Source organism: Neopelma chrysocephalum, unplaced genomic scaffold (genome assembly GCF_003984885.1).
Source record: "Neopelma chrysocephalum unplaced genomic scaffold, ASM398488v2 Primary Assembly neopelma1_96845, whole genome shotgun sequence".
In the NCBI taxonomy this organism is placed as follows: Eukaryota; Metazoa; Chordata; class Aves; order Passeriformes; family Pipridae; genus Neopelma; species Neopelma chrysocephalum.
Genome location: NW_020925488.1, coordinates 796,982 through 810,286, shown reverse-complemented (window position 1 = coordinate 810,286; position 13,305 = coordinate 796,982). Strand labels below are relative to the sequence as shown.

The 13,305-nt window shown below is 49.6% G+C and overlaps 1 protein-coding gene across 3 annotated transcripts in view; it reads right to left on the bottom strand.

Moving 5' to 3' along the window:
• Nucleotides 1-13,305, bottom strand: part of CNTFR (ciliary neurotrophic factor receptor) — a 201,996-nt gene that overhangs the window by 147,214 nt on the left and 41,477 nt on the right. For all 3 annotated transcript variants that reach the window (XM_027670423.1, XM_027670425.1, XM_027670424.1), the window contains one exon: nucleotides 4,241-4,345. In XM_027670423.1, the coding sequence (XP_027526224.1) occupies nucleotides 4,241-4,345 (105 nt within the window). The remainder of the gene's footprint in view (nucleotides 1-4,240; nucleotides 4,346-13,305) is intronic.

Here is a 13,305-nt window from a genome sequence, read left to right as displayed (position 1 = left end):
GAGCAACATATGGAAGGGAATGAAGAGCAACTCTATCACATGAGCACAAGCGCTCCTTCACACCAGGAACCGAATCTGGAGTTGCTAACTCATTTCATTCCACCCTTTCCACCACACCCTCAAAAATCATACACTCACAGAACATGTCTGTGTACATACACTGCAAGACCTGAGCTAACTTGGCCTGAAGAACCACTCCAAACATGCAGTTTGCATGGCTGATCCCAATTCCAATATCCTTGATGGTCTCTGATGAAGAAGGAAAATACATGACATATGATATGTCAGTGGCCACATGTTGCTGCTTGTGAGGTTTAGAGTGAATAGTAGGAAAAATCTCTTTGCTAGGAGGGTGGCACAGCTGAGAGCCAGGTATCCCAGGAGATGGAGGATCTCCATGCTCAGGCTGTGAACCCTCAGCTCAGCAGCCACACTGCTCTGATGTAACGTCTGTGGCCATTCTGCTCTGGAGCTTTGAGGTCTCTGTCAGTCTGTGCAAATGCAAGAACAAGATGAGGGACTGTTGGTCAGACTTTGTCTTGGTCACAGACTCCACAGCTACCTACAAGACCTCTCAGCCACTTCATTCTTACTGTCTGGAGGACAGTACTGTCCCTACCTGGAGGAAGGACAAAGCCCACGTTGAAGTACTAACGCTCTGGGCTGTGCCTGGAGGGGACACACCTCAGCCACCAGATACAACATATTTCTTCAACCCAAACATTGCTAAGTACTCAGAAACTGCATAATCAAGTGACAGCAGAGGAGCTTTGGCAAGACATCTATCCATCTATAAATAGAGCTGTATGTCCTTATCACAGGGCTTTGATGCGTTTGGGAAGAATATTTTTTCCCCTTCGCCACCGAGTCCCAGGCAGCACAGATAATGGGCTTGAATCGATCCAGCTCTAGTATTACTAAACTTCCTACCACCATGGCAGCATGCCAGCCTCAAATAGGACAAGAGAACATGTGTCTGCTCAGAGCCAACCACAAGGAGCAGGCAGAAAATTGCTTTAGACTTTAAAAAAAAAAAAAAAGGTGCTTTTTGCAGATTTGTTGATCAATCTACAATGTATTTTAGAGGTTTAAGAAAGTCAATAGAAACAAGATATATCATTGCTGCACAAGGAACCGAGAAGTTGTATTTCTATTTATGCTGCTACTGGCACTTCAACCACCGGCTCAATGTCCTGCTGCGGTCCCACATCACTGCTTCTCCTGCAGCAAAGTCATGGGAAGGAGCTTCCTCCCTGCCACAGTTCACCACCCCGTTGGTTTTGCCAGGACAACTTAAACTGGGGCTGGCTGGGGTCTGAAATACCTTAAATGTGTCACCACTGCACCTTGTGCTTTGCTTGCAGCAGGAGGACAGCAGGAGGACACAGGGACACAGGCCAGCATGACCTCCCACAAACTGCAGTTTGTCTCCTCAGGTCTCCATCCACATGGGTTCAGCACACAAGTTAACTCAAGTCTCTTGGGATGCTCCAGGCAGTGCTGAGACAATCCCTTGGGATTTGTTGCTCAACTTGGTGCTGCTGCAAAACCACACAGGGCAGTGGCCTGGCCTCTGCAAACTCATCCCCAGGGATGTGACAAGTAGGTCCCTTGATGGAGGCATGTCTGTCTGGTACCCACCATACCTCTTGCACCATCAAGGCATGACTTGGAGAGGCCTTGCACAGAACCTCTTGCAGCGCCCTGACCCCCACAGCTCCACTGCAGGGCACTACAAAGCATATTCAGGATTTTTTTTTCCCTTTTTTAGTATAGTGAGTCACATAACATGCCTTATCAAACCAGACCTAAATCATGTCTGCCTCTCCCCAGATTCCGTGTAATGCGTCAGCCATTAAACATGCAATTAGGTGCATTTACAAATCTGTAAGAGGCTCTCACCAGCCGTCCATCGCTCACAGGCAGGACTGTTTGTATCCCTCCAGTGAAGCCTCTCCTAATGAACCACCAGGAAGAGGATCCCACTGGAACTGGCCACATCCCTTTCCCATCCTCCATAAGGCACAAAAAACCTTTTCCTGGCTTCCATGCTCTGCCTCAGAGGGTGAAGAATAATGTGTGCATCAGGATTGGAAGGAGTTGGCTGCACACTCTTGGTCAACAGGCAAAATCCTTTTGCTGTGGGAGCAAAATCCTTCTGCCCCAGAGCCCATCCAGGTATGGGAAAACAGGTCAGGCTGCAACATGGTAAGCAGAAACCAGTTTTCTACCCTTCCTACAAGGCTAAAACATGTGCAATTGCCTGTCAGACATCCCACCTGAACCCTACCAATGGTCTCTTTGGGAGCAAACCTAGGAAAGGAAGTCAGTGATGCAGAGCAGGGACAGGCAGCTGAGGCACCAAGGCTGGCAGGAGTACCAGCCTTCTGATGCTTCTCTAACCCCCTTCCCATCTCTCTGCCAGGCTCAAGCTACTCCAACAGCCTATCTTCTGAGCTGGGATTTTACTCCTCCTCTGCCACACACAAGCAGGCATCAGGGGACATATCATTCAGCAAATCCGAGGAAAAAACAAGCAGCATTAACCGTTAGAATGTGTGTTTGGAGACCCCTCAAACTCTTTTTTCCCTTGCTCCCATCTGCTTTGCTCTGGGCCACCAAATCCAATTCAGCAGCGCTCAGAGCTTGTACCAAAGCTGCGACGCATTTGTCAGATCCCTGACTAGACCAATGGCTAATTTTACAACACTAATTTATCTCACCATATTACATCGCTTTCATTTCATCCCCCCCCGGATCCCATTACCGCCAGTGTACCTTGTAGCCAGCATGTAACAGTAATTGGTATTATTAGAGATGTACCCTACTCGAGCTGCTCTATTTGCAGAGCTGCGAGGAGTCCCGTGGGTGGGCTGATCCACACTGAGGAATGGGGAGGGAAGGAGTCCTTATTCCACGCCACTCCACGGATGCCACTAACAGGCAAAGTCAAGGGCAGGGTTTTGCTGCTGTAGAGCATCTCTGCGTGCCCAGACCCCAGCCCGTTCCCGCTGTGGCTCCATCAGGTGTTGTCCACCCCTGCAGGTCCTTAACCTTGACCTTTTAATTCCAGAGGCCACATTCAGCCTTGCACACAGGGAGCATTTCTGTCCTTGCTTGTGGCTCAGAGGATAAGGGACTCCGCCAATCCAAGGTTAAAGGGGAAGCAAAACACTCCTGGGAAGCATGATGCGGGGGTAGAGGGCAGGGGACAAGCACAGGGAAAATTCATGAGGCTTCATGCTATTTTGGCTAACAGTTTCTCCTCTTTGGTATAAGCTATTGCTTTCCAAGATCAATGTAACCAAAGTCATGCAGTTTTAGTGTCTAAGTGAGAGACTGCGCTAGTCAAACGGTGACAATTCCTACTTAAGATGTCCTTGCTTGGCGTTTAGAGACTTGTTAAATTTTAATTCATCATTTTCATTTCTCAAGGAGAGCATCAGCAAGCACTGGCTTCCCCAGCACGGCTATGTAGGCTCCGTGTTCCCAAGCGTGGCAGCCCCATTCACAGGCCCCTTCCCTGCTCCACCAGGGTCCTTGTGGCTTGGAGAAAATGACCCCAAATCCCTCCTCAAACAGCACTGTGTTACCACAGCCCCGTACAGAGCACATATGCAACAGGTCTCAGAGGTGAGGCAATTTCTTGATCATGGCTGGTGGTGGTGTTGGTCTCCTAAGAGGATGCAGCCCTTTTCAAGCATAGCCCATGGAGGTCCATCACATCTGTGATGCTGCAGCCTCCCAGGGCAGGGAAGCATAAAAAATACCAAGCAGACCTGAGAGCTCCAAGCTGTGCTTGTCTATGAGAGGTGGCACCTCACCTCCCATCACAAAGCAGGGCAGGGTGACACTTACCTGCTCCAGAGTGGTTCAGCCACAACAGGACCTCTGCTCCCCTGGTTAGACGATATAGCTCTGAGCTGCCCAAAGGGCTTTGAAGTGGGAGAGTTCTTTATGAAGATACTGTCCATGTGCAGTCCATGACATGCATTTTCCAAGCTCTTCATGCAAACCTGGCCCTCCACATTCTAAATAATCACTGTCAGCATCTGTCCTCTTTGTACAGAAGCCAAAAGGCTGCTCACACACCGGAACCAGGAGCAGCCTTTTGTCACACTTTAATAAATGCCATCCTCACCAGAAGACATGTGTCCTGCACACCCACCACACCCAGGTAGTCCAGAGCACACCAATCAAGTACAAATTGGGTGAGCAAGGTTTTTAACACACCTCTTACCTCTCCACCAGTCCAGAGTCCTTGGGGCGTCCCCAAATTCTCATAAACGTCCAGAGGATTCTTCTGACTGCTTGACCAACCCTCGCTGCTCAGATCTGGGATTTTCTTCAACAAAACAGAAGAGACAACCTGTCAGGTTACCAGGTGGAGCTCTGCCACTGCTTTGGGTTTAGGAAACAACCAAGGGAGGGGGGCATCTGTTTCCCAGCCCTGACAGCTGGGGGTAACTGGTGCAAACATGAAGCTAGTTTAGACTAAGAGCCCTCCCACATGAGCGTCACAGTCCAGCCCCAAAGCACGCATTTGCTTAATTGTTTCGATTCAGAGACATGAAATGGGAGAGGGAAAAAAAATCCTGCAGCTTGGGGCATCTGTGATCTTCTTTAAAGACAGACAGCAATGCTCCCCAGACGAAACAGCACAGCAACACTACGCTGTCAGCCCAGCACCAAGGCATCTGCCCATGAAGTCTTGAACTGCCTAAGCCCTAATCCTGAAAAGTCTCACACACATGTTAAGTGGTGCAGAGAGAGGCCACTCTGACTGAACCTGGGAGTATGAAGAGGAAAGCAGGCATGTATGGCTTTGCAGCACGGACACCAAGGACTAGAAATGGGAGAGGAGCTTTCTGTGCTACGCCTGACACGCTGCCTAGTGAGATGGAGTCTGAGGCATTAGTGTAGCCAGTGGTGCCCTCCCTTACAGCAGGAAATATGCTTTTTGTGTTAGACAAATTATCAGTTGAGATCTGTGGTCATTATCCAGCTCTTGTGACTGAGGTTGTGTTTTTCCCCCCGCTTCTTTTTAAATGCTTTGAAGAGAAAAACAAAGTCTTATGGATTTGCATTATTAAAAATGAAAAATAAGAACCAAACTCCACTGGCAAGAGGAAAGCCTGGGAGTCACTCCTGCAGAGCTGCTTTCCCAAGGGTAACAGCAGCTCCAAGCCTGGAACATCACAGGCTTTAATTAGCACCTAACCCTCAGTTGATGAGTTTTGCCAAAGTCCTCCCCAGGACTGCATGCAAAGCCTAGGTAAGTCAGCACGAGGATGCTGCAGAAACAGAAACTACAACCCCCATCCACCTTCCACCTTGCCTACAAAACCTAAATAAATAAATACACCCCCCCAAACTCCACTGGATGCCTGATGGAGAAACCCTCATTTGCAAATCACTGGGAAATAATTAAAAAGTTTGCCCAGAGCTTAAAAGGAGGGAAGTGGACTGTTTGTCATGCCGGCAGCCATGGTGTGCCGCAATTTATCATGCTTGTCAGGTGTCAGCCACCAAGAAATTTAACTCCAGCTGCCCCAAGCCCAGCAGCCGCAATGCCCCATCAGTCAAGAGCTGCTCTGCCAGGCACCCTGGAGCTGATGAGTGACTGGCAAGGAGGGGAGAGGGCTCCTCCCCACCAAGCCTCCTCTGGTTCTGCAATGCCAATGCATCTCTTTCATTATTTTATTTTTATTTTTTTAAGCCACAGATGAAGCGGGACAGAGGAGACCAGGCTACAGCAAGAGACAAGGCTCGTTCATCACTACTTGCCAGGGACCTGTCTGGGCTGTAACTCCAGCTTGGCAGGGATATGAGAAGAGAGGTGGGTTTAGCACTGAATACTCTCAAGCAGAGTATTCAAGGAAGGGAGTGCATTATTATGGGTACAAAGCACAAAATCTTGATGCCTTTGCTGAGAACCTGCCCATATGAGAAGGACTGACAGCCCCAGCTACCTCTATGCCTTGTGCTGATGGGACAAACCACCCCTTGCCACAGGTCCAGCAGCCCAGCTTTCCACATGGAAGTCAAAGCATGACTTGCTTTCTAGGAACTCCAGATTGAGGTCAAACAGGGTTTTGGAGGAACCTGGCATGCCCAAATCAGGTCACCAGCTGAAGGACCTGATTTGGGGCATGAGTTACTGCTGAGCCAGTAGGAAGATCTGTGAGTAAGGCTTCCCCAAAAACTGGGACCTGCCTTGGTCACAGCTCAGGTGGACTCACATAAGGAGCAAATGTTGCCAGCCACAGAGCTCGGACAAGTCCTGGATCAGATCTCTGCAGGAGGGTTTGCATCAGTGCTGAGCTCACCCTGCATCACCAGGACTTGAGGTCTCAGCAGTGCTACAGTCAGGGCACTTCATCAGTGTGACACCTGCTTTATAGGGCTCATCTGGGCTGCCTCCACACAAATACTCCTGCTTTGGCCATTTCTGTAGCAACAAGCTGAGTTAAGAGGAACCTGCCTGCAAAAGCACTAACTGTTTAAACAGGTCCCTGCAAAACCCTGGAGGAAGCCCAGTACCCATGGCATGCTGCATGTCCCACATGATGCATCTGCACAGTACAGAGAGGGCTAACAGATAACCAAACCACTTGCAAAAAAACCACATTCCAAACACACAGCATTTGCCAAAAATCTTTCTCCCCAGCGCAAGCCGGGGCTACACCTTTCAGAGATCCATGAATTTTACTTGGACCAGCAGAAGGGGCCCACAGTTTTCCAAGCAGCAAGGCATCCCATGCAAGAGCTGGGCACAGGTTTTGCACTCACGTGTGCTCAAAGCACCGCAGTTCCTGCTGTGGGAACCTCTCTGCACACGCTATATATAACACACCCACACAGCAGCGTGTCTCAGAGCCTCGCAACTTGGCGCAGGGAAGGTGGATTTTCGTGGCGTCAGCAACAGGCTGATCCCTGATGCCTGGCTGAAAACCTTCCCCAAAACTATCAGACCCGGTTTCACAGCGCAAAGATACTAAAATTTTCTCAGCATGACAACTGCAAGAATTTTTCTGTGTTGTTTTCTTTTTTTTCAATTTTATTTTTAACTGTGGATAGAATAATGCCTTTTTCTCCCCCGAACTCTGTTCTGCGAGCAGCTTAAAACTCTCTTTGCTAAAATTTTCCAAAAAAATTCAGCCGGAGGCAGAGACATGTGAAGTTTCAGTCCAAATGGTTAAAGGCTGGCGTAGTTTCAAGCAACTGAAGACAGGGGCTTATAATCAGAAGTGTCAGGCAGCCTTAATTATATTATTTCCTGAAGGAAATAGTTTTCCCTGCCGAAGTCCAGGAGTTATTAAAAAAAGTTGACCTCACTGGAACCAATCAAGATGGAGACGAGAAGCCTGTGATGGATTCTTAAGGCAGGCGTGTTCATGCATCTCTATTTTCAGGGGTCCAGTATTTTAGGACAGGTGTTCCCAGACAAGCCTGGCCTTGTGACAGCCGATGGACAGGAGCCAAGATGCAAAGCCCCCTCCCATCCACCCTCATGAAGTGCCCTGAGCAGGGGCACATAGGAGCCCCAGTGCCCAGATCGATCGCCTCACCAACGCAAGCAAAGAAAAACAGCCAGATGCTTTGTAGCTGTCAGGAGCACACAGGCTTTTTGTCCATCTCTTCCTCTGTGCCCATAAATAAAAGTGACAGCAACTTTATTTAGGACTTCTTCCAGTTAAGAGGGGATGGAAGAAAAGTGAAAAATGAAATTGTAGCTCAGCAGAGGTGGAGGGGGAAGATCCTGGAGGCACAGCTCAGGCTCTGCCGCTGCTGCAGCAGCCTGAGCTGGTGGTAGCCCTCACACTCCAAAATCAGCACCTTCATATCTCCATCAGGGCTCCCTTCTCTTTTGCTCTTTCAGACATAGAAATCCCAATCCCACATGCCCGTGTCTGCTGCTGCCCATCAACTCTCCAGCACTACCCGAGTGGTTCAAGCGTCTGGAGTGAGTCAGAAATGGAATAACCATGTCCTTTTTCCTCTTGAAAGAGATTTAAAAAACCCTCAAATAATCCAGAGGAGAAAGTCACCTGTTCCCTGTACATATGCAAGGCTTGTACTCATAGCATCAACAGCAGCCCCGAAATGCAGCTCAGCCCTGTGCAGCTCACCAGCATGGCTGAGCAGTGAGTGCAGCGCCTCCACCAGCATCCACTACCACAGAAGGTCCTGCCTAATTTGGCTATAACCTCCAAGTCTTTTGCAACTGAGTCAAAGAGCAGAAGAGAAGATGAAGGCTCCTCTGCAAGAGGGCTGAGCACCCTTCAGACCCAGCCCCAGGCAATGCCCCCCCATGGGAGACCACAGCCAGGGTTTGAGCATCCCAGTCTGGTCTCCCCCCAGCTTCCTACAGCATCTCCCAGCAGCACAGCACGTCGTGTATCTCAACGGTATTGCAACACGCTGAGAACACAAGCTTTATTTCAACCTTTATACCACTTGCACCACTGTAGCGTTATGCCACAATCCAGTCCAGACAGGGGCTGCACCATCGTGCCAGTTCCCTGGTGCTTAGGGGCTTGACTGGAGCTAGTCTGGAGTTGTGCCATGCACTTGCACACAAACACAAACACTCAGGGCAGGCGTGTAGGAAAAAGAACCCCTCCCCATCCCCCGGGAGGGGAGCCCACTCCATGCAGAAAGGATTAGTGTGGAAGTTGTATGCAGCTCCCTAGGGGGAGAGAGGCTGCCAGTGACCTCATGGGTTTCTTCCACCACTGCCCTCTCCGCTGCCATGAGTCAGAGATTAATGACAGGCCATTTGTCAGCACCGGTGGCATCATCACCAATCTCATTTCTGAGCAGACATCTGACCTTGCTTGCCTCCCCGAGACCCGTGTTACCGCACGGCTCCAGCAGCCTCCTGACAGCTCCCAGGGGACACAATGCAAGGCAGGGAACCAGCTGTGACACAGCCTGATCCTGAGTCAGGATGCACAGACTAACCCCTCAGCTGCGGGATGAGTGGTGAGTGCCAGCTTGTCCCACTGCCCTACCCTTCTCCCAGATGGCACCCAAGAAAGGGTCTCCCTTTACTGAGCACTGGACTAGTTTATGGAGAAGGGAGACCTGTGCCCAAAGAGGAGGGCTCAGACAAAGCCAGCCTTGCCTGAATCTCCGGAAGGAAGGGGAAAGGGGGTGGGGGACACACATGACCCTTTTCTGATGCCTGCAGCATCCTGTGTCTCAGCCCCAGGCTGCCCTATCAGCTGAAGGGATCAATGTGCAGTTCCAGCTGTGGCACCAGAGCTTCTCCACAGTCAACCATGGCTGAATTTTAACGCAGATCTCACTCAATGAGGAGATCAGATAAAATCCAGACACAGATCCACCCTGCATTCCTAAGCAGAGTTTGTACCCCTGTCTTATGGTGTAGATGACCTATGCCACAGCGTCCAGCACTCTTCTGCCCTAAACCAGACCATGCTGGCACTGTACAAACCCGCTGTGTGACTGTCACTTGGTCACCACACACAGCTCTGGTCCTCACAGAAAGTGAGTAGAGAGGCCACAAGAGGCACAGGGGAAGGGGAACAAAGCATCTTCTGCATCAGGGCACAACATGGCTTTTCAGCCTGGGAAGAGGGAGGAGGGAGAACAGCCACAGGACCTCAGGCTAGACACACTGTGTTGGCCAAACCACGAAGTTCACACAGCTCCTTATTAAACAGCAGAAAACAAATTATTTCAAGAGGAGCAGGGAAAATTCAAGGAGAACGGGTCCTCTGACAAACGTTGGTCCTGATACAAGCTTTGCCTCAACACAACCCTCAGACTTAGACAGCCAGATGCATCCCCACCAGGAGGGACAAGACAACCACTTACATGGATCTTCTTCTGCGCTGAGTCAAGCCAGTCCCAGCTCTCATATTTCTCATAAGAGGAACAAATTAAAATGATGTGAGACTGGGAAAAGACCCACTCAGTTAAGATGAAGAAATCAGTGCCATTAAACGTCATTAGAATAATATGCCCAGAAAGCTTCATAAAAGGAGATACCATATGATTGAATGCTCTCCAGACCCTCATTTTACACAGACCCAAAACATCAACCAAGAGCCTCTTGTAACAGCCAACTCTCACAACCATCAGAAGGTTTGAGGTTTTGTTTTGTGATGTGTTGTTTGTTTTTTTTTTCCTGAGGAGCTTTTGGGTTTGCAATTGAAACTACAATTCCTTTAGCTCCTGGGGGGTTGGGGGGGCAGAATAAAAATCATTTTTCATTAAGCTTGAGCAAATGGCATTTTTGCTTGTCAAAAATATTTGACACAACTCTGACAGACTCAACCAGACATATAAATAAAAGATTTAAATCCTTCTGCTTTCGGAGCTTAAGAAAAACCTGCTGTCAGTCCCATGCCAGTACAAGCTCTCTCCTACAGGTCACACTCCTTGGAGGCTGCCAGCACCATCCCAGCACTGATACCAGGACAGAGGGCTGGTACCTGCCACACCAGCCCGTCCATCAAAGTAAAACCCCACCAGCTCACGTTACCCCTCTGCAGGCTCCTCTCTCCGAGACCAGATCAGCCTCCCCTGACTCAACCAGTGAAAAGCCGGCTCCAGGGGCAGGGAGGTGAGCAGCATCGATCCCTTCCCTCTCCTGCCACCATCCGTATCCGATAGCCGATAGCGGCATCGACCAAGAAGTGCTGGATGCTGTATTTCCTCAGCCACCTGGGCTGTGCATCAGCAGCCATCGAGCCTCCTTCCCCATCCGTCGTGTCAGCGAGGCAGCCGCAGACGCTGTGACAAGACACAGAGCGGTGTCGAAGCCCATTTTGAAATCCTTCTATCCTATTCAAGCCAGAGAGGCTTATGTGCATGGATTTACACTGTTTGCCCCAATATTTAGCTACTGAGCTGACTAATCTGTGTGCAAGAAAAACCCCGGTGGCTCAGAGGCTGAGCAATCTACATCATTCATCATTTAGATTAGCTATTGTCTTAATCCTCTTTAAACTACTGTATAATACATAAGGGAATGGATGTCCTATATGCTTGGGATATGCAGAAAAAACCTAGGCTGAAGCCCAGAAACTTGGACAGAAGCTAGAATGACAAATCCTACCACAGAAGCCACAGAAGAAAAAGGAAACTTGTTGCACCCCCTGACAGCTGGTTTAACTTCTTGATCTCTCCACCCTAGCAGCCCTTAATTATTTCCTAGCCAGCTTCCTAAAGCTCCTCTGCCCTCTCCCTTCATCACAAATCTGTTACAAACTGCAGATTCCAACCTGCACCAGCTCATGCAATGTGGTCAAGCTGCTGCCCCGAGGATGTGCAGCTCCGCACCCTGGGAGAGGGAACATCCCACTCAAGCATCACCCATGGCTGTGCTTGTCTCAGAAAGGCAACAGCTCTGCCCAGCCCAGTGCCGAGCTTTGGGCCATGGCCGGTGAACAAGCAGGCTCAGGGCAATGATTAAAGCTGGCTTGGCTATCCATGATCATGCCACACATTGTTGTAGCACCCATTGGGAGGATGAACAAAACCAGGATTCTTTATGGAAACAACAAGGAGTCTAGGGCGGGGGGGTGTGCAACAAGGCAGTAGCAAATGAGGCTTTAGTTCCCTGTCTGCCAGAGCTGAGGGAGCTAATAAACAGACAGATGAGCTAAATTGTCTTCTGAACCTCTGTATCAGTATTCACATTACAGAGGCTGCTTCCAGCAATTCCAGAGTATTAATAATAAATGCTACATAATTACAGCAGACTTGCTTTGTCCTCTCTTCCTGTTTACTGTCAATGTCTCAGTAACCCTGTGCAGTCCACAGCCAGCTCTCAGCCAGCACCAGCCCCTCCACAGATGGCACAGCCCTGGCATCACCGATGGGTGTCTCTCCCAGCTCCCTCCTGGGGAGGTGAAGGAAAGATCAAGTGCTGATACCACTTCGAAGTGATCACTTTCTACCTGTCAAAGCCCTGACAATATTGCTGCAGGGCATGAAAAAGGTGTATTTGAGGGCTCAGCAGCACCCCCAAGCTGGGATGAGCTGGGGACTGTGGAAACAGCATCTCCAGTGCAGAGAGTTGCAACAAGTCACCAAGAGCCTCTTACCAGTAAATAGGGCTTGTGGCATCTCCTGGTTTTAAACTCCTCCGGACTTGCAGCTGGAGCTGCCTTCCCTACAGAGGTGTTTTTTGGGGTACCTCTGCTCCAGCCCATGGGGACTCTTCCTGCTGCACCCAGGGTTACAGGGCTGTCAGTGGTGACAAATGCCTGGGATGCAAACCAGGAGCAGTAACACTGCACACTGCTGGAAGCTGGAAGCAGGCTCTGAAGCAACCCCAGAAGGACATGCTTGTGGGAGGACATAGGAGATGACCCTCAGGTCCCAAGTCTGGCACCCAGGTAAGGAAGAACTAAGTTTTGGGGTAATCAAGTTCCAGACCAAACACCTCCAGCTTGAGCAGTGGCCACACCCTCACACCATTCTCTGCAGCACCGTGGCCCCTCGGACCCAGCTACTCTTCCCAAATATCCTTCCTCCCAGGCAAGCTGTACCAAAATGCCTGCCCTGTCTGAAAATTTCATACACTGCTCCAAATGAGAGTTAAAGACCCTCTGGCACTTTTCCCCTGAATTTTAGAAGTGTTTCATCCTGTGTAGCTGCAAACTGAACTCTGGAGCCTGCTTTACTTCCCACAAGACTGTCTCTGTGAGTATTTCTTCCTCAGTTAAAGGCAAAAAGCATCAAAACTCTGGAGAAGGGTCCAACTTAATGGTGCAATAGCAGTTTATATCTGAACACAGGTTTAATTTGCACCTTTCAGACTAGCCCTCTCTTTTCCCAGCCTTGCAGGAAGGCTGCCATGGCCCTTAACACAGCTTCAATAATAGAAGAGAACAAATACCTCAAATGGGATTCCTGTGAGAAGAAACCAATATGCAAAACAAAGTGTGCCTGCCTTCCAGTGCAAATTAACTCAGCTTCTGCCCTGACTCCAGACCTTTCCAGACATAAGACCTATTGGATGGCAAATGAATGCCAAGCAACTCAGATGCAAATTTCTCCCTGAACAGAGAGAGCATCAAATGCTAAGAGAACACTTGGTTCAAACAGCATTGAGAAGCCTTGAAATGGAAAAAAAACCCCAACCCAAATCCAGCTCTATCAGTCACACAGGGAAAGCAAGGCTGGAGTGACATAAGGACTTCTGTCCCTCAGACACTGGTGTCTCCCCCTCAACCGGGGACACACAGAGCATCCCCCAGTGCTGGCATCCTGCCACCATTCTCCAGCGTTTCCCACAGCTGCACACGTCCACTTGGTGTTTTT